The sequence below is a fragment of the Elephantulus edwardii genome, unplaced genomic scaffold (assembly GCF_000299155.1).
Source record: "Elephantulus edwardii isolate Elephantulus edwardi_28Jun2011 unplaced genomic scaffold, EleEdw1.0 scaffold00117, whole genome shotgun sequence".
Classification (NCBI taxonomy): domain Eukaryota; kingdom Metazoa; phylum Chordata; class Mammalia; order Macroscelidea; family Macroscelididae; genus Elephantulus; species Elephantulus edwardii.
The window spans coordinates 1932034-1956355 of NW_006399867.1; the positions used below are offsets into that span (position 1 = coordinate 1932034).

The 24322-nt window shown below is 43.8% G+C and overlaps 1 protein-coding gene and 1 pseudogene across 1 annotated transcript in view; one reads left to right on the forward strand and one right to left on the reverse strand.

Annotated features, from left to right (window-relative positions):
- Nucleotides 1-24322, forward strand: part of EARS2 (glutamyl-tRNA synthetase 2, mitochondrial) — a 42025-nt gene that overhangs the window by 8694 nt on the left and 9009 nt on the right. The window contains exons 2-9 of the mRNA XM_006892688.1: nucleotides 6665-6820; nucleotides 8010-8199; nucleotides 12465-12937; nucleotides 13922-14030; nucleotides 15665-15818; nucleotides 15935-16065; nucleotides 22950-23085; nucleotides 23500-23568. Of these exons, the coding sequence (XP_006892750.1) occupies nucleotides 6665-6820; nucleotides 8010-8199; nucleotides 12465-12937; nucleotides 13922-14030; nucleotides 15665-15818; nucleotides 15935-16065; nucleotides 22950-23085; nucleotides 23500-23568 (1418 nt within the window). The remainder of the gene's footprint in view (nucleotides 1-6664; nucleotides 6821-8009; nucleotides 8200-12464; nucleotides 12938-13921; nucleotides 14031-15664; nucleotides 15819-15934; nucleotides 16066-22949; nucleotides 23086-23499; nucleotides 23569-24322) is intronic.
- Nucleotides 1331-2444, reverse strand: LOC102876760 (annotated as a pseudogene).

Sequence of the window (24322 nt, forward strand, 5' to 3'; positions counted from 1 at the left end):
CAATATTTATGCGTTCCATTTCTTTCTTAACAATTTCTAATTTTCCTTCATTCATGGCTCTCACATTCCATGTTCCAATCACTAGGGTCTGCTTACAACTGTTCCTCCTCCTTTGTGTTTCCATACTTGATAGTTCTACCCAGGTTGCCCTTTTTGTTAATCTGCGTGTGTTCTGTTGTGCACAGCAGAACATTTCATTATAGTATCTTGCTTTATCATCCCAGGCTGCTTTTTGAAATCGTCTGTTTAGCTCTTTGATTTCTTGGTTTCTTCCTTTAGCTTTGGCTTCTCGGCGCTCTAATGCAATATTCAGGGTCTCATCTGACGTCCATCTTGGTCTTTTCTTCTTTTTCAGCCTTTGTAACGAACTTTTGCTTTCTTCAAGTACGATTTTCTTGATATCCTCCCAGAACTCATTTGGTAAATGACAGATATTTGTTTTTGTTGTTGTTATGTACAAGTGAATTCTTGTCTATTTGATCTTGTTTCCAACCACTGAGTGTCCTAACCTGGGGTTCCTGAAGCCCATTCACATTCTGCAATGTCCTTGAAATAACTAGCCTTGAAGTCTCTTTCTCTGTGCTGTCTCTGATACCTGGAGATGCTAATGAACTCATTGTGGGACCTCATGGCCACAGACTGGCCAGAGAAAGTGAAATGGGGGCAATAAGAGCCTTGAAACATTCCTTTTAAACCTTCCATCAAGAATGATGAGCATATACACTCTGAAATGAGTTTGAACTTGTGTGAAAAGAAGTACAGTGAAATGAAATATCACTTTATGGTTTGGGCTTTTTGAAAGCGCATCAGGAAACTCTCAAATAGATGAAATTGCTTTGGAAAACCATCCCATTTGCCTTCTGTGTGCAGATGTGTAAATTAGTATGCAAAAGTCTTTTTTAAAAATATGAACTAGAACTCAAATTCTTCAAAAGTCCAGATTTGCAAAACTAGTTGAGACTAGAGGAATCCCCAAGATTCTTGTGTTCCCTTGAGATGCTCTATAATCCCTCAATTAGTGCTCTCTCCCCTGAGGTTGCCTTTTTACTAAGTAACAGATTGGCTCATAAAATAAAGACTATTGTGTGGGAGTATTGCACATCTCCCCACCACCACCACCCCCTCCTCTGATTTTTCCAGATGTGATATTTTTGTTAGAAATATTTAGAGACTTCTTAGTTCTGTAAAGTTTCCAAAGTGGGGGGTGGGTTTGGGGGAAAGATATGAAACATCCTGCATGGAACATGCACAATGCTCATAGTATTTTGCAGCCAGGTGGAAGCAAACTCTCTTTGGTAATAAATTTTAGTTCAGGGTTGTTTTTATGATGTTACTTTTTCTTTTCATTTGTTTCCATCTTAAGCTTAAGTTCTTCAGCTTTCAGTGCTCCCAATTTCTTATTCTTTGCCTTCTTAACCTTCTCCTTGATGGCAGCTACATCAGTGTTAGTTTCAGTCGAAGCTTCTTTACACTTCCCAACTGGCTTTTCCTTAGGTGGAATAAAAGCTTTGTTTCTTACCTTGTGTCTCTTCCTGAGGGCTTCTGTCTCTTTTGCCTTTACAACTTCCATTTTCTGTCTCTTCTTCTGACTCGCCTTCAAAAAGCATTCAACACTAGCCAATTCCTTATCAATCTGACTTTCTGACTGTAGCAGTGGGAATGGTATGTAAGCTTTCTTAACAGATTTTTTTCCTTTGATTCCTTGTGTTTAGTCACATTTTTGTGTTTGAACTGTGGCAGAAATCTTTCCCAATTTTGTGACTTTAATTCAGAATCTTAGTCCACTCTCGTTTAATCATCAAGATTTTAACGTTATATATTGGATGAATATTCTTCATAGTATCTTGGAATACTTTCCAAACCTCTTTTGAGCCACTGAAGAGGCCAATGGCTGAAACTTTGTTTACCTGAACCATAATATAAGTTTGTTAACAGTTCTAATGCCTTCAGAGTAGATGGCTTGGCACCAGTAACTAGTTGTCTTCTTTTTACAACCTTTCTTAATTTCGTACCAAAGAGACTATTTTATTGTTATCACATGCAACATCATCCTGAAGAATTCATATTGCCTGCTCAAATGAAAGACTCCTTGCTAAAAGTTTTATTAGGTCTTGGGCCCTAATGATGGTATAGGGATCAGAAGTCTTCTTGGTTGTACAAACAGTCATGCTGCCTTCAATCAGGTCCAAGGTTGTATTAATATGATGTTCATTTATGGCTTTCTTTACCAAAGGCCAGCATTCTTTCAGGTAAGCCTCTCTATATTTTGGAAACAATGTTGCAAAACTGCTCTCTTCCAAAAGCCAGCAGGCATTGTCTTCTTTGGAAAATGCTGGTTCTTTCCAACCATCAGGAACAGTGAGAAGTTTAAACTAATCTCGGCTTTCAGGCTTTGACTTTTGGTTACAAAACTGATTTTTCTCTGTCGCTTTGCTGACAGACATGTTTAGTGAGGAAGATGCCATCTTAACTTTGCTTCCAGTGTCAGCAGAAGTCAGTACTGCACATCTTGAAAAAAAATTTTTTTTTTGTGATCAAAAGGTCAGCAGTTTCTCTAAAGCAAAAATGAATGGGATTAAGGGAACAGGGAGCTCAACAAAGTGTCCAGGGTGGCATATATGAAAATGTTGACATAACTGTGAGAAAAAAAATACGTATATATGAATTTTTTTAAGTCTGTTTATGCCCATGGATTGGAAGACTTACTCTTGTGAAAGTGGAACTGTAACCAAAAAGTATTTCAGATTGTTGTTGTTGTTTTGTGCCATCGAGTCACTTGCGACTCATAGCGACCCTATGCACAATAGCCCTAAACTCTGCTCTGTCCTGTGCCAGTCGCACTGTCTCTGACACTCCCATCCCGATAACCCCAGTCACCGAATCAATCCACCTCATAGAGAGCCTTCCCCTCCTGCACCGTCCCTCCACCCTCCCAAGCATGATGTCCTTCTCCAAGGACCGGTCCCTCCTCACAACATGTCCAAAGTATGTTAGACGGAGCCTCAGAATCCTTGCCTCCAAAGAGCCACCCGGTTTAACCCTTTTCAGGATAAATCTGTTTGTTTTCCTAGCAGTCCATGGTACTCTCAATACTCTTTTCCAGCACCACAGCTCAAAGGCATCAATTCTCCTTCTCTCCTCCTTGGTCATTGTCCAACTCTCTGATGCATAACAAGTGATTGTGAAGACCATGGCCTGTATTAGATGTACCTTAGTCTCCAGAGAGATACCATTGCTCTTCAGTACTTTGGAGAGGTCCCTAACAGCAAAAAAAAGTTACAGACAAATCCAGGTCCAGATTCTGTCAGCATTAGATAGAAAAAAAAAAAAAACCAACACAAAACCCAATAATTTTCTATGAAAAGAAACTCAAAATAAACAAAGTGCTACTAAAGAAGAAAAACAAAAGTAGACTTCACCTGTCCTAATCTCAAAACTTACAACACAGCCACAGTAATCAAAACAGCTACAGATACATAGGCCCAGTAGAACAGAGTTGAGAACCCAGAAATAAATCTGTGGTTTTGGAGAAGATTATTGAATATACCATGGACTGCTAGCAGAACAAACAGGTTTGTCCTAGAGAGGGTGAGACCAGGCTGCTCCTTGGAGGCAAGGATTCTGAAGCTTCATCTGACATACTTTGGACATGTTGCAAGGAGGGACAAGTCCTTGGAGAGGGACATCATGCTTGGCAGGGTGGGGAGACAGCAACAGAGAGGAAGACCCTTGATGACATGAGTTGATTCAGTGACTGGGGTAATGGGAGTAGGTATGTCATAGACAATAAGATTGGCACAGGATAGAGCAGGGTTCAGGGCTGTTGTACATAGGATTTCTGTGAGTCACAGGTAACGCGATGGCACATAACAACAGCCACCTATGGACAGCTGATCTTTGACAGAGGACTTCAATTAAGTAAGGGAAAAGATATCCTTTTTAACAAATAGTGCTGGCAAGATTAGATATATATTTGCTGAAAATTAAACTAGGTCCATACCTTATACCATATACAAAGAATAACTAAAGGATTAAGGACCTAGATGTAAAATCAAAATCTATAAAGATCATCCAAGAAAAAAATTGGAGTTTAGTAAGTACTGAAGAGCAATGGTCTCAGTCTGGAGACTAAAGTGCACCTGAAACTGGCCATGGTCTTTCCAAGTACTATGCATCAGAGAGCTGGACAATAACTAGGGATGATAGAAGGAGAATTGATACCTTTGAGCTGTGGTGCTGGAGAAGAGTATTGAATGTACCATGGACTGCTAGCAGAACAAACAGGTTTGTCCTAGAGAAGGTGAAACAAGGCTGCTCTGCTTCTTGGAGGCAAGGATTCTGAAGCTTCGCCTGACATATTTTGGACATGTTATAAGGAGGGATCTTGGAAAGGGACGTCATGCTTGGGAGGATGGAAGAACAGCACAGGGGAGGAAAACCCTCAATAAGATGGATTGACTCAGTGACTAGGGTAATGGGGGTAGGTGTTTCAGAGACAGTGAGATTGGCAGTACAGCAGGGTTTAGAGCTGTGGTGCATAGGGTCGCTATGAGTTGCAAGCGACTACACGGCACATAACAACAACAATATAGGACATAGGGAGTCCTGGTGGCCTAGTGACAAGAAGCTGTGCTGCAGTGCTGAAGGCATATGGTTCAAGGCCACCAGTTGCTCTGCAGGAGAAGGATGGGCAGTCTCCTTCCATGCAACTAACTGCCTCTGAAAACCCTTTGGAGGATCAGCTATGGGTCAGTTCTAAGTCTGCAGTACATCACAACAACAATATATGACACAGTGGACTTGAGCATGACATAGATCATGAAGATGGTGCAGCATAGGGCAAGGTTCATACCTGTTTACAGCTTGCTGTGAATTGTAGTCAACTTGATGACATAACAACAATCTATGGTCGAATAAACTGAAAATGCACTATCAGCAAAGGATAAACTAGATCATTAGAACCTCCTAAAATTGAAATCTTTCTGCGCATTGAAGGACTTCTCTAAGAGAATAAAAAGAAAACTAAAGAGTGTGCTATTAGCTTTTAGAGAAATGCAAATCTAAACAACAGTGAAATAGCGCATCACTCTAGCGACCATTTCAGAGCTCAACAAGATGGGTAAGTGCATGAAGAGATTGGAAGCCTCATTCCTGCTGCTTCTGGTTGTTGTGTGCCGGCAGAACCAGACCCTCCAGCGAGTTGTCAGAGACTTGTAGGGCATGAGAGAGTGCCTGTTCTTCTTTGGCACATGCCTTTGCAGCGCCGCTTCTTACCACTAGGTCACCAGAATGTAACATGATGCCGCCACTCTGGAAAGTGCTTTGGAGCTTCCTTCGGTGACCCAGCCTCTGGTGGTTTGAATCCACCTTTGGCCTCGAACCAAGATGGGCATTCTCCTCCCGTGCTATTTACATCCTTGGAAACTCGGAGCATGTCAGCTAGGAGTTGGTTCCAACTTAACAGTTTGCTTTTTTTTTTTTTTCCCCAGAAAGTTACAATAAAAATTAGTATTTGAACCTCCTTATGCTTCCCACAGGCTGTATTCTTACACGGACTGTATAGAAAGAGGAGGCAGAGTGAAATACCCCATATACACCTCGACTCAGGCCTTGTGCTTGGTATTGTGAATGGCATAATATGGCACGAAACAAAACAAAAAATTATTTGATTCAGCAAAGGTATAAGACCTGTGACACAAACAGATGTATATATAGCCTTGTTCATTGCAACATTATTTATAAAATTCAGAGAGATGGAAACAACCAAGTGTCCATTAATTGACCTAAAGAAACAATAGTATATTTACACAATGGAGTATCACTGAAGAGTGTTAAAGAGTTTGTGAAACACTGTACAACATGGATGAATCTAGAGAAATTATGCCAAGTGACATAAATCAGTCACAAAAGAACTTATGGTATAAGGCTGAGGAAAGGTTTACATGCAGGTGAAAACATTCTTGTGTGGTTGCCAGGGCTAGGAAGAGAGAGAAAGGAGGAAAGATGAAGAAGTAATGTAAGTGAAGGGAAAGGCAGTGTATAATAATGGAGTTGTAACATTGGAATTAATTGGAATTAATGTTGAAAACAATGTATATGAATGGAAACAATGATTTGTAAACATTGACACAAAAAATGGAGTTGAAAATGATTTTTCATGGGTTCACATGTTAATCGCACATGCATTCCCATGCGAATTCTGCACTTCCTCTCCCCCTGGTGGAGCTTTGCCTTGAGGCCTTCCCAGCTCTCAGTCCCCTTTTAATGTCAGAGAAGGTGACTGCTCCGGTTCAGAAGTGTTGGAACCTTTGTACTAAATGACATATTCCAAAACCTACGTGGTCATAACTAGGGCAATGGGGATAAGTGTATTGGAGTCAGTGAGACTGGCTCAGGACAGGGCAGACTTCAGAGCTGTTGTACATAGGGTTATTGTGAGTCACAGGTGACTCTATGGCACATAACAACAACAAGGGGTCATTTTTGTCCAGGCTTATGCACTTCACCAGTCACCTCCCTTGGTTCTCCTGGCTGATTTAGACTGGATGCTGGCCAGAGAGATGGGAGAGTAATGCCATTTCTAAGGGTGTGGGATTCTCTGGATTGTAAGCAGAGCTTTCTTACCAGCTCATTTCCTTGTGTTTTTGTCATCTCCCCCTGTCAGGCTTCTTGCACTTGGGTGGCCTCCGCACTGCCTTGTACAACTACATCTTTGCCAAGAAACACCGAGGGAGCTTTATCTTGAGGCTGGAGGACACGGATCGGACGCGCCTTGTGCCTGGGGCAGCAGAGAATATCGAGGACATGCTGGAGTGGGCAGGTCAGGCTATCTGTCTGAAGAACGCTTGTTGCAAGGAGGGCGGGGGACAGTGAGTCTTTTGGAGCTCAGAGTGGAAAATAAATTGCTGGAAAAGTGAACACACACATTATGTATATATAATATATACCCCCACAAATAATGCACTCACTTTTCCCAATGCCATTTGCAAAGATGCTGAGCTTCTGAAGAAAACCTCAAAGACTGTCTTAAACAGAACTTCCTGTCCAATCTCTCCAGGGGTCTGGTGGATTCTAACTGCTAACCTATCAGTGAACTAACTACCCATCAGATAACCACTATGCCAGCAGGGCTTATTATTCTTGTAAGTGCTAATTAGAACTAATTTACAAAATCACTTCCTGTGACTCAAGTCCTCTTCCAGATACTGTAGATAGAGCATTGAACAAAGAATAAGTTAATGAGCTCAGTTAAATGTTGTTGCTGTTAACCTGCAATTTAGTGGAACCAACATAGCAGACCTTCTAGTGGGTTTTTAGAAGCTAAATATGCCGTAACAGTTACCCATGGTGGACAGTGTTTGGTGGAGCTCCCAGATTAAGACAGGCTTGGAAGCAAGAGTGACATCCACTTCCTAAACAACATGCCTCTGGAAACTATGATGAAGAAATGATGATAGTTGTGGAAAGGGTTCAGGTCTTTTGTTCATAGGGTCGCTATGAGTCTCGACTTGACGGCAATCAACAACAGCAACAAATCCCGTGGGAGGAGATTGCCCATCTTATTGCAACTCGTGGATGCAAACCTCCTGCCTCTGGGTTGGCAGCGACGTCCTAACTCTAGCCCACCAAAGCACCATATCAGTTAAATAGACTTGATTTGTTAAAAGGTGTTCTGGCGTCTTGGGCTCAGAACCACAGTTCTCTCCTGAGTCCGCAATCCGCAGGCCAGCACTAGTGCTTCCTCACCAGGTTTAGATGAGTGGAGGGATGGTGGATGGAGTGCATAGACAGTGGTGTCAGACCACCACAGGTTTGAATCTTTAACTCGTCCAATTTGTCTCGAACAAATAATTGAACCTAAATGCAGTAGTACCAACCTCAGGGAATGTTGTGACCATGAAATGCTTTAATGTGTGTAAAACACCTTGAGCAGTGCTGAGCTACAAGTGGCAAGTGTGGGCTGTGTCTCGGCTGTTAATGTCTGAAGGCTGTTCTTGGCCTTGTTCCAGGCATTCCTCCGGATGAGAGCCCTCGGCGGGGAGGCCCGGCCGGGCCCTATCAGCAGTCTCAGCGACTGGAGCTGTATGCCCAGGCCACAGAGGCTCTGCTGAAGACTGGAGCTGCTTACCCCTGTTTTTGCTCCCCTCAACGGCTGGAGCTCCTGAAGAAGGAGGCCTTGAGGAACAACCAGACACCTCGGTAAGATCCCAGCATTTCTTGGCTGCCTCCCTAAAGCTGGGTGTGTTAGCTGTCGATGCATAAAATAGTATCCCCAAACCTACAGTTATTTTCTCACCATCTCTGTGGGTCCTAAAACAGTTTACTTGGGTACCTCGGCTCACGGATGTAGTGAAGGGGAGCTTGTCTCAGGGCTCATCTCAGAGAGGATCCTGCTGTCAGCCCCAGGGCCTAGCTTGTGTTGGCTGGAGAAAGCAGGTCTTCATCACATGGCCCACTCAATAAGGCAGCACACGTGTCTTCCGACTCATTGTCCTCAGGAGGCAGGGAGAGACTTTGCACAGGGCCGAAGCTAGATTCTCTGTGTCACCTAATCTTGGAGGTAACATCTTACCACTTTTGTTCTGTTCTGTTGATTAGTAGCAAATAGTCAGGTCCAGGCCAGGACACACATACTTCAGGGGATAGGAGCCCCTGAGAGCTTGGATTCCCAGAGGTGGAGATCATAGGAGGATTAGTTGTAGCTGGTCCACATTTCTCTCTCTCTCTCACTCTCATACACACACACACAGAGACAGAGATTTCACGTTTTCTTGTGTTCAGTATTTAAAAGCTCCAACAGGATATATCTTGAAAAATCTCCTTCCTAACCGTAGACTCTCATTCAGTTTTCCTCTCCGGAGATATGGTAGTTTCTGTGTCTCTTCCAGAAGCATTCCATGCACACGCTGCTAATCCATATTGTTGCCTTTTATTTCATTTTCAATATTATGCCCAATACTGTGAAATTTCTCATTCCCAAGTACTATCTTAAAGACCATTCCATACTGATACTTTTTTTTTCTTTCTTTTTTTTTTTTAATTGGGAATAACATATTGGGGGTACAAGGAGGTGAGGGTTGGGGGCAGAAGGGTGAGAATGGGCAGGGATGACTGATACTTATTTTTTATGCTTGCATCGTGTCCCATTGTGCTGTAATTCATTCATCTAGTTCCTCAATGACAAACTTAGATATATTTTATCTTTTTTAATAAAAAGAGAAATATGTTGGCCGTTGTGATCCATCAGTTTTGCACGTGTGCAGTCTGTTGTGTGCATTCTCGGGAGTAGAACTCCAGAGTCATTTTTTAATCTTCTTCTTTTTTATAGTCTACCAACTTAGACAGATCTTAATATTTTAGGATCTTAGAGGAAATTTATATAGCAGATTAGTTTGTTATTTGTCAATTCCTATATATATTACTTTATCCGTGAGATAGATTGATGCAATGACTGGGGTATTGAGGGTGGGTGTTTCAGAGACAGTCAGGTTGGCACAGGATAGAGCAGGTTACATAGGTCACTATGAGTCACAAGCAGCTCAATGGCACATAACAACAACAAGCATGCATACATACTACTCAGTCACATTTGTGACACTGTCCACAGTGTGTTTGCATTCTCTCTTTTTCTATTCCAGTTATTCTGCGCCCATTAATCAAGCTGCCTTGTCACCCCCTTACCTTCTCATTTCCAGGCTCATTTCGATGCTTGTGCAGAGCAGTGCAGTCCCCATACGTGATAATGTTTATTTTATGAGCCACCCTGTCTTTTTTTTTTAATTTAAATTTATTATTAATTTCAGTAAAAATTTACAGAGACTTTGGATTTCCATTCATTCATTGTTGCACATTTCTCCCTTCCCAGCCCTCCCCCGCAGAACACTACCCTCTTGGAAAAGTAAAAGAAAAATTCTTTCATTGTTTTACAAACCCTCCCCCAGGTCCACTCCACCATGTAGCCTTCGTTCTAGACTCCTGTCATGACAAAAATACCTAATCACATATCCCTTTTAAACAGTTTTCTCCCTCATCTGTTTCAGTGCAGTATATATTATTGAACCCACCTTTCTCAGTCTCTCCCCAACCCCAAGGTCAGTCCTGTTTTACAACAGTGGTACCATGCAGTATTTGTCCTTTTGTGACTAGGATACGTCACTCAGCATAATGTCCTCCATACTCACCCATTTTGAATAATATTACATGAGTTCCTTGTTTTTCAATGCAGCATAGTATTCCATTGTGTGAATATACCACAGTTGCTCTATCCATTTGTTTGTTGATGGGTACTTAGGTTGTTTCCAACTCCTTGCTATTGTGAACAAAGATGTAATAAACATGGGTGTGCATATATCTGCTTGGATGTCAGTTATGGTCTCTTTGGGGTATATTCCCAGTAGTGGAATTGGTGGGTCAAATGGTATCTCTGTTTGTAACTTTTTGAGAAACTGCCATGCCGCCTTCCACAGTGGTTGCACCATTTTACACTCCCACCAACAATGAATAAGGGTTCCAGTTTCTCCACAACCTCGCCAGCATTTGTTGCTTGCTATTCTGACTGAGGTGAGATGATATCTCATAGTTGTTTTAATTTGCATCTCTCTTAGAGCTAGGGATTTTGAACATTTCTTCATGTGCTTGTTGGCCATCTGAATGTCGTCTTCGGTGAAGTGTCTGTTCATATCCTGTGCCCAGTATATGTGGGGTTATTTACCTTTATCTTGTTGGGATGCTCAAATATTTTATAAAATTCGGATATAAGTCCCTTATCTGATATGTCATTACCAAGTGGCTTCCCTTTTTACCCTGTTGGAGAGCTACCCTGTCTTTTAACTGATAGATGGACTTGGGGAGTGACTTCAGTTCCAAGTTTAAAAGGTACCCAGCCAAGTGTTCCAGGCTCTTCTGGTCTCTGCTGGTTCAATAAGTCTGGCCCTTTTTTAGGAATTCGAGTTTCTACATTTTCCTCCTATTTCTTCTGGCACCATCTACTAGTCTGTGTCTAGCTCTTCACTGTTTAAAGTAATCCTGTGTTAAATGTGAGCATGTGTTTTATCAGTTTGTGCCACAGCTCTGATTTCTTTAGGATATATGCTTAGTTGCTGCAACAACAATAACAACAATTTTAAAAGGTCTACCTGGAGCATAATGCCCTTTTAAGAAATGCCTGCATAGGATCAGATTGACAACAGGAATATTTAGATAGGAACCTTAGAGTGTGTCTGTGTAAAGGGAAGCAACAGGTCAGAGAGAAAGGTGAGGATGTTTGCACAAAGGGGGGCGTGTGACCCATTTCACTAAATTTTAAATTGTAGAAACTATTGAATTGGTCTGTATTTGCTATGTTGATTCTCACCCACAACATAAATAAAATGGAAAGAAAAAAATTGTATAAAGCAGTTAGAGATAAGACGCCAGCTTGGAGGCATCAGGCATTGGTTGTGGCTACTCTGGCCCCCTTCACTTCCCCCACTCAGGTGAAAGTGGCTGGAACAGCTCCACATATTCCATCCTCACAGAGGAAGAGGGAGAAGGATGGGGGAAAGGTGAGTTCATTCTTGTTTTCAGAGGAAAAGATCCAATCTTTCCAAGACTCTCTCCCTGAGCAAATTTTCTTGGGTTCATGGTGCCAGAAGGGCTTTCCTGCCCTCTTAGTCATTGGAACTCCCCAGGTGGGTGGCTTTAACGAAAGAAATTTCTTTTCTTCGCATTTTGTAAATTACCAGTCCTATAATGGTCTAGTGAAAGGCTTTCTGTCTTGTTGACTTTCAAGGAAGGTCTTTTTCTTTCCAGCTTAGGTTCTTTGCTATCTTGTTGGTTTTGGATGATGTGGCATTTCTCTTCCTCCGTCTCTGCTTGATTCTTTATGTCTGATCAGCCTGGTTTATATTTCAAAAGAGACTTGTTCACACCTTTATGCTAATCCTGCCTCATTAACCTAATGAAAAACTCCCATTCTACCTATAACTCAGGTTTTTTTAAAAAAAGTTTTTTCCTTTTAATTTCTTATTTTATGTGTGTGTGCCAGCAAATCAGATCTGACTGGTACAGGAAGAGATTGCCCCTCCTTCTCCAGCACAACATCTGGTGAATTCGAACCACGCACCTCTGGGATTGCAGTTCAGCTTTTTGCTGCTGGGCCACCATACCTCCCTTATTTATGACTCAGATTTTTAATTGACACAATTTCATCACAATGTCTGCTCATTTGACTGACCAGCAGTTTAGGTGGATGGGATTGCACAATTGGGTGTATCAGCGGTGGTTCAGCCCCAGGATGCTGGGCATTCTAACATTTCCTCATTGCCGGGAAGAAAGAGGAATGAATGGGATGTAGGCAAACATTAACATCTACTATGTTGTATCATTTAGGTTTTCCACGTAGCAGTTTTATCCCCATTCATGAGTGAAGAGACAGCAGAAAGGTAGATGCCATCTCTGCTACATGCTGCTCTGCTTTCCAACAGGTATGACAATCGGTGTCGGAACCTCAGCCAGGAGCAGGTGGCCTGCAAGCTGGCTGAGACCCCCAAGCCTGCCATCCGATTCCGCCTGCAGGAGGAGGCACCTGCCTTTCAGGACTTGGTGTACGGCTGGAGCCGGCACGAAGTGGCCAGCGTGGAGGGTGACCCAGTCATCCTGAAGAGCGATGGCTTCCCCACGTACCACCTGGCCTGCGTGGTGGACGACCACCACATGGGTGTCAGCCACGTACTGCGGGGCTCCGAGTGGCTCGTGTCTACCTCCAAGCACCTGCTCCTCTATCAGGCCCTGGGCTGGCAGCCGCCGCACTACGCTCACCTGCCCCTGCTCCTCAACAGGGATGGCAGCAAACTGTCCAAGCGCCAGGGGGACATCTTCCTGGGGCACTTCGCCACTGCCGGCTTCCTGCCAGCAGCCCTGCTCGACATCATCACCCACTGCGGCTCAGGATTTTCAGGTACTCCCGACCTGAGGGAGTGTGGTGGAAGTGGGGAGGAGGGAACGGGGTGGGCTTTGGTTCCAGCACCCCTGGACTTCACACCCAGCTTTGCTCCCCACCAGCTACATGATTTCGGGAAATCTCATCCTCTCCTTCAGTAGGTGTTTAGTGGAAGACAGACTGCATTAAGGGCTGGAGCAATAGCAGTGCACAAGATAGCCACACCACCACTCATACGTAAGGTTATATTGCTTTTGTGTTTACACACATGCATGCCAAGAGTGTTACTCATAAGGAAAGAGTGTAGATTATTCCTCACTGAGTCCTTAGCCTTGACCTGAACCTTGGAGAAGTCCTAAATACGATGGATGACCTCTTGGTGGAGTGGATTTCTGAAACTGGCCATAAAGGTCTGTTTACTACTTGCTCTGTTCTTATGAATCCTTAAAACATCCAGAAAGATAGCTATTTGTTATCCCCGCTGTTTGTAAAAAGATTGTTAGGTTCAGAGAGGTCAAGTAACTTGCCAAAGTCACACAGCTAATAATGTATTGCACTCTCTATGCTGACCCATGATGCTAGGGAGCAGGTGAGACAAAGGCGCTCCTACTGAGAAGTGGCCTCCAGCTTGGGTTCTCAGCCCTACTTCCAGTTTGGAACCAGCCAGAGAGCTTATAAAATATCCTGATGAATATCCCTGGGAGTCCAGTCACAGTCAAGTGAGCTGTTCCCACATGACTATTTTGAGGGTAATTAGACTTGGGTTAGCTTGATGGTTCCAAACTTACTTTTCCTTAGTAACAAAGTTTTCGTAAAAGGAAAGCTTATTTAAGCCTTTGAGATAGAAATAGGCTAGAGGTTGACACCCTATGATTTCAGTGAATTGGGGAGCTCGGAGCTTACTCCCCTGCCACCTGTAGACTTCCATAGTGTGGTTGGGCTTGATGAGAGAGGACAGTGAGGGGGGAAAGTGGGTGAGCGGTTTGCCTGCCTCATTTGCAGAAAACCAGATGGGCAGGACCTTGCCAGAGCTGATAACACAGTTCGACTTGACCCGAATCACTTCCCATTCAGCACTCCTGGACCTGGAGAAACTTCCAGAATTCAACAGGTGAGCTAGTCTACCACCTTGTAGAAAAGGTTTTTCTTGCCAATGACAGGAGCCTGTACACAGGATCTGGTAAAATGAGGAAGAGTCTAGACTTCAGATTCACATCCGATTTTGACCTCGGGATCTGCTGCTTGATCGCTCTGTGCTCATAAGAAAGTCACCTAACTTCTTCAAGCTACCATTTCTTTTCTCAGAAATGAGGCTGGTTACAGGACTCAGGTCTTAGAATCATTGTATTGCATTACATGAAATGTTATGTGAAGGTACTAGTAGAACACATCTGGCACATAGAAAGTGTTCAGTAAAGGGTAGGTAGCGTATTTATTATTTTTGTCGTGTTCCTGGCCACCTTTGCATGGAGTCTGTTAATAAGCAAAGCCTTCACCGTAGAATCACCCCCGCTCACCCAGCCAGGAAGGTGAATGAGCACCTTTTCAAGTAATTCTTCGTTTTCAAACCCCTCCAGCTAGAGTTATAATACAGACAGTTGTTGAAATGTCTCAATAAGGGGCATTTGCAGTAAAGCCAGCAACTGTGGTGGGACCTTGCAGGCTAGGACTCACCTGTGTTTCTCTTGGGTGCTGCCTTCAGGACAAGCTGTCCCTGGTGCTTAATTTGTAAATTTCCAAAGACTTCACACTGACTGCAAATTCTTTGAGGTTATTAACTCTGCTTCTCCTATCAGACCTATGAACTTGATCTTGTTACTTGGTGCTTTTTTACATCAAGGAAAACCAAGATGAGATTAAATAACTCACCCAGGCTCACAGACCTCATGAATACTGTTGTCATTTTAAGCCCATAGTGTTCAAATTCGATACACTTTACCAGGTGACTATTTTTCAGTTTAAAGAAGACAAGAAGACTGTAGGGGATCTTTTTTTATTATTAAATATTATTTTGCTGTGTTTCCAGTGAAGGTTTACACAACAGTTTAAGATTCCAATTCAATGGTTTCTACACATTGTTCAGTAACATTGCCTACATTTTTCAATGTGTGAGCATTCTTATTATCTCCATTCTGGTGGTTCCATTTCCATTTATCTAGTTTCCCAGCCTCTCTACATTTTCATCTTTGTTTTAAAATCATCGTTGATCATTTGATCTCATAGAGATGATTTTTTAAGGGGTGCAATATTTGTAATTTTTTTAATCGGGATAGTTTAGTTTAAAAAGTTTTATGATTATTTCAGGGCAGTCATTTCAGGGGTTTGTTGAACCTTAGTGGCTCCAGAAAGTCTTGATTTCATGAGACTTTCTCCATTTTCCCCCTTTCGATCATAATTCTTCTGTGGAATCTCTGATCAAAATGTACTGTAACAGTAACTGATTCTTCTGGTCTTGTGGCAAAAAGAAATATTTTTCTGTGTCACTTCTCATGTAGAATGTCAGGTACTGTCTTGAAGTGGGAAAAACAAAACATGCCTGTAGATTGCTTGGATTTCCCAGGCTCTCCTGTGGTGACTGTGCTTAGACCCATTCCCTTCTCTAAATGTGGAGAGAATCCTGCTTCTGGCCTCGACAGGACGGTTCATGTGCTGTGCTGTTCTTCAGCCCTCACCATGCACCTGGGGACAGGGTTTGGGTGGGCCAAGGGCACCAGCTCAGGGTGGTCCTCCTGGCTTTGTCCAAAGGCTGCACCTTCGGCGGCTGGTGAGCAATGAGGCACAGAGGAACCAGCTTGTGGGGAAGCTGCAGGCCCTCGTGGAAGAGGTGTTTGGGAGTCAGCTGCAGGACAGGACTGTCCTTGACCAGGCGTACATGGAGAGGATCATCCTGCTGAGACAGGTGTGCGGTTGGGGAGGGGGGGGGCTGAGGAAGGCGGCGGTCACTCCCCACTCCTCCCTCGTCACTGTGTTCAGAGCCTTGTGTCCAGGGCCTTCGGTAAATGCCTCTTCCCCCAGGGTCACATCTGCCGCCTGCAGGATTTGGTCTCCCCTGTGTACTCCTACCTGTGGACTCGACCTGCTGTGAGCCGAGCACAGCTGGATACCATCTCAGAGAAGGCGGATGAGATTGCCAAGCGGGTGCTCGGGTGAGTGCCACTGGCTGTGCACACCGCTTTCTTTCTTTCTCTCCCTCACCTCCTTACTCCAGGACTTGGCTGTTGACCAATAACCCCTGGCTGGTGAAGTTGTCCTCAATGAACTGATTTCTCACCAGTTGACTTCGGAGAAGGGAATTTACAGCTAGGAGTCCAGGCTCTCTGTGGGCGGTGGTTCCTTGGCTCTGGAGTTGGACAGCTGAGTTCCATCCCCACTCTACCACTTCCTCACCAAGTGGTTTCAACTTGGCCAAGTAGCTCATTTGGAGCTTCCTTTCCCCCCTTGTAAGATAGAGAAAATATTTCTTTCTATAAGAGAAGTCCTTGGAACTTGTTCAGTATGGTGTGCAATGACAGAAATCATAGCCAGAGTTGGCTTATGCAGAAAGAGAAGTGATTGTTTATAAAATCACGGGGGATAGGTGAAGGGCTCAGTTAAGCCACTGCTTGATGTATGGCCACAGAGGTATTATTGTTAAATACCATTGAGTCACCTACAACCCGTTACAACCTTGTGAACAGCAGCTCTGAGCCTCACCATTTCCGATGTGCCTGATCCCATTGCCTGTGTCAGTCCATCTCATCAAGAATCTTCCTTGCCTGTGCTGACCTTCTCCTGCCCTTCATCGTCCTCCAAGGACTGGCTCCTCTTGGTACCATGCCCAAAGTACAAGAGATGGAGTGTTGCCGTCTTTGCCTCAAAGGAGCACCCTGGTTTCACCCTCCGCAGGGCATGCCTGTTTGTTCTCTTGGCAGTCCACGGTATGTTCCATGCTCTTCTCTAGCACCAAAACTCAAAGGCATCAGTTCTTCTGTCTTTCATAGTCATTATCCGTGGTCTTCTCCTTTGCTTTCAGATGTATAGCAAGCAGTTGAGAAGACCATGGCCTAGATCAGGCTCACCTTAGTCTTTAGACTAGCATTGTTGTTCCAGAGTGGTCCTTGACAACAAATTTTCCCAATACCATTTCCTAATTTCTCAACTTGGATTAAGCATCTTGTACAAAATAATACAGCTTCTAAGTTAAAGCAGGAGGGATTTAAACCCTGACAGACAGAATGTTTAGACAACATTGGTGTAACCACTGTTCTCTATGCCTCTCCCTCTGTATAAAGTGTTGGGTAGTACCTCAAACTCACTGCCATCAATTTGGTTCCAGCTCACAGGACCCTTCATAGGGTTTCTGAGGTTGTGAGTCTTGACAGGAGCAAATTGCCCATCTTTCTTCCTTAAAGCCATTGATGGATTCGAACCACTAGACATGCAAGCCTTTTGGTTAGCAACACAACACACTGTGGGCTGCAGCACCAGAACTCCTGGCATGATAAGTAGAAATCAGTATATTGCTATAATGTTTATTGGGAAGAGGTAAGAAGAATCCATGGATTGGCAGAGAGCCCACCCAGTTTCCTTGTGCTTTTCTGGCAGCTGATCATGTGATGAGAGTTGGGGTGAAGCCACCGCTCTAGCTTGTGACTTATGCCTGTGGTTTGACCATCATGTCCAGCTGCTCAGATGTAGGGTACCTCAGAACTCAGCTCCAGGGTCCTGATAACAGACCTCCCCACAACTCCTGGTCCAGGGTTGAAGATCTTTCCTGACTTGAGAATGAACAATGGTAGGTATTGGGATTGGTGCCTATGAACCGGTGTACAAGGTCCCTGATCCCAGCAGGGACCCACTTGATAGCCCTCGTAAGCCCAAGAGTTCCCAACAGAGCAAGCCTTCCTGTCAGCACAGATGGCTGAAGGCTTTTGATCATCCCATTGCTATTCAGCTGCTGGATGTCTGTGCCTTAGCCCAAACTGACTGGGAACCAGTATGACTCTGGTGTTTGAACAGGCGGAACAAGATCTAAGGACATATCTAGAGACAGCACCTCCTCCAGGCCTGCCAGTGGATACTATCAGTCATCTGATGCACCAGTTTCTAAGGGCCCCTGATTCCTCCATGCCTATTACATCATTCACCAAGACCTGAAACCAGAGAACATTCTGGTGACAGTAGTGGGGCAGTTTAGCCAAAGTCGTTTGGTCTGGCAAGAATCTACAGCTACCAGATGGCACTTCTAACTGTCATAGTTACACCCTTGTACCAAACTTTTGACTGAAGTGCATCTACAATTGTCATATACAATGCTTGTGCACGTGGTAGTGTTGACAGTATCTTGGCAGGAATGTTTAGTCATAACCCTCTCTTTTGTGGGAACTCTGAAGCTGACCAGTTAAGCAAGATTTGGGATTTTTATTTTCATCTGATTGAACTGGCCCAGGATGTGTCTTGATCCCAGGAACCTTTTCTCCCAGAGGGGTGCTGCCAGTGTGTGAATGGTGCTTGAAGTGGTGGAGTCTAGCACACAGCTGCGGCTGCAAGTGCTGCCTTTGAACCCACATTAAGTGACTCTTCTGAGCCTTGCAGTACTTTTATCTAGAAAAAAGTGAAAGTAGTCCAGAGTGAGCAGTGCAGGAGCTGAAGTAGGACCAGGGGAAGGAAGAGTAGGTCTTATGTCCCTTCCTTTGGACACTTGAGTGGAAAGGTCCTCCTCCCCATTGATGAGGCAGTTGCTATGGTAGCTGTTGCCTTTGTTGCTAACCCTCCCTCTCAGATTATTTGATGTTTTTCTCTCCTCCCGCTCCTCTTCAGGCATAGTCTTCTTGCCCTTTGCCCCCGCCATATCTCAATGCCAAAGGATGTGCCCTGTCTTCTCTTCTGTACTTTGACAGTGGGTTTCCTTTGGCAAGCAGTAAAAGAAATGTAGTCTCTCTGTCTTTTTTTACATAAGAAAAATGTAGTCTCTCTGTCTTTTTTTAAATAAGAAAAATTAATCTGTGGGTACACACACACACACACACACACACACACACACACACACACAACATGTATATGAAAATGAAGCTCTTGTGGCCTAGTGGCAAGAAGCTGCACTGCCACCCTGAGGCATGTGGTTTGAATCCACCAACGGCTCAGCAGGAGAAGGATGGGCAATCTCCTCATGTGCGATTAACTGCCTCGGAAAACCCACAGGAGGGTTTGCTGTGGGTCGTTTCTGACTCGATGGTATGCAACAATAATAACATATGTGAAAATAAACAAAACCCAAACCACCCATAGCAATTGAGTTAGTTCTGACTCCTTGAGACCCTGTAGAACAGAGGAATGCTTCCCTTTGGGTTTCAGAGGCTAAAAGTGTTCATAGGAGCAACTGCCACATGTTTCTGCTGTGGAGCAGCTGGGAGGTTTGCACCGCTAGACTTTCAGTTAACAGTCTCTAACTACTGCGTCATCAGAGCTCCTTAATATAATTTATATATAATTACATTGAATTTGGAAATCATTATTTATTATCGCAACTTAATTTTTTCTATTTTTATTGTGATTTTAATGAAAGTTTACGGAAAAGTTGGGTTTTCATTCATTGATCGTTGCACGTCTTCCTCCCCCTTTCGTAATCCACTTTGCAGTGCACCTCTTGCTCCAGGTGGTTGCCATACTTACAATGCCTAGTCATATATTCCTTTCAGACAGTTCCTCCCCTCAACTGCTCCAATGCAGTGTTCGTGAACTGTCCATTCTTTTCCTATTTCCCCCAACCTCCCATATCAGTCCTCTTTTATGACAGTATTTCTTTTTTTATTTATTATTTTTTTGTAGTGTTTTTATTTTTGTGACTGAGATTTTTTACTCAGCATAATGTCTTTTAGGCTTGTAATTTTAAATTGTAAAACCACTTTTTTTAAACAAAAAAAAAGAACTGTGGAAAGTCTCTTTTTTTTTTTTTATTTTTTCATTTCTTTGTACCCCTTCTTCCCAGACCCATAATCTCTGTGGATGCTATAATTCTTAAATTACATTTAAATTGCTTTTCTTGTTTTCCTTCTTTTATGCACTCTTTTGTACAAAAGGTAAAAAACAGTAACACTCTTCTGCATCTTCTTACTGTTTTTGCCATAGTAGCATTTCTTAGATCTGTCTAGTATCACGTTACACAGCTACACCTCTCCCATTGTACTTTGTCTTCATGGTTTATTTAATTCCTATGCTATCAATCTTTGTGCGCTCTGGTGACCAAGTGGTAAGAAGCTGCACTGCAATCCCGAAGGTGCCTGGTTTGAATCGACCCACTAGCTGTTCCATAGAAGAAGGATGAGCAGTTTCGTCCTTTGCGAGTAACTGCCTTTGAAAATTGGTTCAAGGGTCAGCTATGGGTCCATTCTGACACGATGGTACAAAACTATGACAACACTATTAATAGAATGTAGAGGATCACTAAATTTTGCTGTTCCAGACAGTGCTGCAATGAGTAACCTTAAGAATGTCCGCAAGGGGGAGCTCTGGTGGCCTAGTGGCAAGAAGCTGCACTGCAATCGCAGAGGTAACGTGGTTCGAATCCACCAGATGCTCTGCTGGAGAAGGAGAGGCAATCTCCTCCTGTACCAGTCAGATCTGATTTGACGGTACACACACACACACACCACACACACACACACACACACACACAAAATTTTTTTTTAAAAAAAAGAATGTTCGCAAGTATGTATGAAAGAAAAGTTCCCAGGGGTTATCATTAGTAGTAATAATAGCTTAGAACTTTAGAACATTCAGTTTTCTTTCTCTTTGAAGACTTGCAGCCAGAGTGTTTCTTTGAAGCAAGGATGTTGAGCCTTCACATGCTCTGGGCCTGTTATCAGGAGGGTCCAGTCCTGGAAAAAACAGAGTCCATGAAGGTGAGGAAGACCACCTGTCAGATGGATTGACAGTGGGCGTGAGCCTGGCAGCGATTGTGAGGATAGCACAGGATCCGGCGGGGCTTTGTTCTGTTACGTGTGAGGTCACTGCTAGCTGGAGCTGACTCCCTGCACATAACAGCGACAGTTCTAACTTGCCAGCATCCAGTGCCTTAACTCCCACTTCCTGCGCCATGAAATTTGTTTCAGACACACTCTAGGGTAACCCCACACCTTTTCTGACACCCACATTCTCAGAAGCTGCCAGATCTCTCAAAATCCCTTTAGTTCCCACCTCAAACTCTGGGCTGGCTTTTGTGTTTCCAGGCTGCCTCCCTGGGACCTGTCAGCAGCTCCTTGACAGCCTGTGTCTTCACAGCAACACTGGACACAGACACATATCTGTTTCCCCCACAATACTTGTTTTATTTTTAGTCTTTTATCTCCTTAGTGTAGTAGCAGTAATCATGGGGCCCAATTAATGATACATGATAGACAATTAATATTGGTCTTAGACTAAACCCTAATTACTCAGGTAATTGAAATCTGTACTGGACGTCTGTTTTCCCAAGTCAGTCAGTAGCCCCCTTCCCCGAGCTAGTAGCTCTCCGCATTGATTCAGTGTTGGTGAGGTACGCCCTTGACCTGGCATGAGCAGAGGTGTCAGAATTGGCACCATGGATAAAACACACCTGTCAAAGTCTCCAGTGTTCTTTCCCAGTGTCTAATTTGGAGCTTCTGATAATAGCTTAGGGAAGTGGGAATATCCTGTGAAAATGTACTTACCTTCACCCCATTCCCATCTCTTCCTCTCCTTCAGAATTAGGGCTGCCCAGCCCTAATGGAATGAGGAATTTCTCTTGGAACCTTGCACATGGTTCTGGGCAGACTACCAGGAATGCTGGGATGTTGCTAGACATTGGATTTTTAGATCCTTGGATGCTTCATTTTGTGGCCAAAGAATAGTAATAAGTTTCCCAGAATTGCCTATCAGTTGGTATTAGTGCTGTTACTAGAGTTAGGATCTCTAAAAGAAAGAATTTCTCTTTTCCTGTGCTACATTCCGAGGAAATGGGCCTGATGCCTGCCATCTTGTGCTTCAGATAATTCTCAGCTTTGTTCCTCCATCTAGTGTCTAACTCATTCCTTCATTTCTTTTGAGACATCCCACTCCTTGGACTATCCCAGAACTTCTGAGTATAGTATCTGTTAGCTAATACACTTCTTCTTCACCATTTCCTCTAAACTTTACACTCAAACAGAAAATTTTCTATTTGCCATATGTTCAGGTATTGATTGCACTTAGCAGTTTTTAAGTTTTTTAACTTGTTGCCTTAACCTTGTAAACGGAAAATACTATATTAGGGTAAAATAATAAAGATAGATTCATTAGAAAGTGAAATCTCCAGAGGGATTGCCCTCCCTCCTTGAAAGGAAATATGGACGAGAGGCCCGAAAAATATTAGTATTATCCTTACTTTACAGATGAGAAAACTGAGACATGAAGATTATGTATTAAGGGTGGCAGTCACCTCTCATTACAGTATGTTCTTAATTCCCCATATTATGCCCTCTTACTTGCTGTGCATCAGAAAGCTGGACAATGACTAGGGACGATAGAAAGAAAATTGATGCCTTTGAGCTGTGTTGCTGGAGAAGAGTGTTGAATATATCATGGACTGCTAGGAGAACAAACAGGTTCATCCTAGAGAGAGTGAAGCCAGACTTGGAGAAGGACGTCATGCTTGGGAGGGTGGAGGGACAGCGCAGGAGAGGAAGACCCTCAGTGAGATGGATTGCAGTGACTGGGGTGATGGGGGTAGGTGTGACAGAGACAATAAGATTGTCACAGGATAGAGCAGGGTTTAGGGCTGTTGTACATAGGGTCACTATGAGTCACAGGCAACTTGACGGCATGTAACAACTTGCATTATCTGTGTGCGTGATCCCGTGTTTCTTCTTCTCTGAAAGGAAGATCCTTTTTGGTTGGGGTGAGGGGCACTAGGCATCTTCTCACCCCTGCCCTCAACAACAGCCCTGAGAGCGCTGGTTGTGCCCTTATGCTATCACTGTACCATAATCTGAAGAGTACTCTCTCACGCTCTTGCCATTGGCCCACGTGGGCCCCTTACAGGCTGTTTCTCTTCTAGGCTTTTCGAAACACCTGGTGTGAGCTTGACCCAGGATGTTCTGAACGGGGAACTGAAGAAGCTGTCAGAAGGCCTGCAAGGCACCAAATACAGTGATGTGATGAAAGTCCTTCGAACGGCCCTCAGTGGACAGCTGGTAAGATGCCTATGGGTTGGTGATTCTCTGGAATACTTCGTTCATCCATTCACCTAGCAGTCACTGGGAGGCAGTAATAAACTCAATTTGGGGATGCAAAGATGAATTCAGCAGAGGGTAGGTATTGAGTATTTATTTGGTACAGTGTGTACAACAGTGAGTGAAACAAAGTCTCTGCCTTCCTGGAGTTTGCCATTTATTGGAGGTGGCAGACACATAAAAGGTTTACTTAATATAGGACAGACTCCTAGAACCCACCTTCATTAAAGACTCTGAAATATACACTCTGCTCCTTGAAATGGAGGCAGCAGTTGTGGAATGAGGCTGGGGCATAACCTCTGTAGACCAAGGCGCTGTGTGTCTTCCCTGGGTGTTTGAAGGCAGTGGGGCAATGCTTTCTCTTTTTGTTCTCAGCAGGGACCCCCTGTGGCTGAGATGATGGTATCCTTGGGACCAAAGGAAGTGCAGGAACGAATACAGAAAGTGCTTTTCAGCTAGGAGGGAGATGTACATGATGGGAGTGACCTCACGACCTCTGTGCCCTTGGCGGAGAGGAGCTCATCCAGCTCTTGGGATCATCCAGAAACTTGTCGAACTGAGTGGGAACAACATTCCCGAGTGCTCACAAGCATGTTGTATCTTCATGCAGACTGGCTCTCCTCAGTTGATCAGGGAAACCCAGTACTGTCTCATCTCCTTGACTTTGGAGAGAGAAAGGCTTTGTGTCTGGTGTTCAATCTACAGAACATGGATGCTTCACAGCATAATCAGCTTCCCAGGATGGTCGCCAGGACCAGGGGACCTGGCAGGAGCCTGGAGTCCTGGATTCTTCAGGTCAATGTCAGCATAGAGCAATAAAGGGCGATTAACACACGCAGGGTTCACTGGACACCATGCCTCCTTTGGGGCTTATATGGAGAGAAGTTATTCATCTGCCAAAGGTTTTATACTCTGTCTGCTTGAACCTTGAGGCAGCCCACTTCTCTCTTTCCTGCAAGTCATCTCTTCCTCTGTTTTAGTTTGCCAGATCTGGTCCTTGGACTGGACCCTTTCACTCTACCTATCTGCATCTTTTTTATTGAGTCTGTTTTGGTTTTGTTTTGTTTTTTTTTTACATTTTTTTTTTAATGGGAAAAACATTGGGGTTACAAGGAGGTGAGGGTTGGGGGCAGAAGGGTGAGGATGGGCCAGGATGCAGTTGCAGAGCTGCACAGTTTGGTCAGTGGGGGGAGCAGGT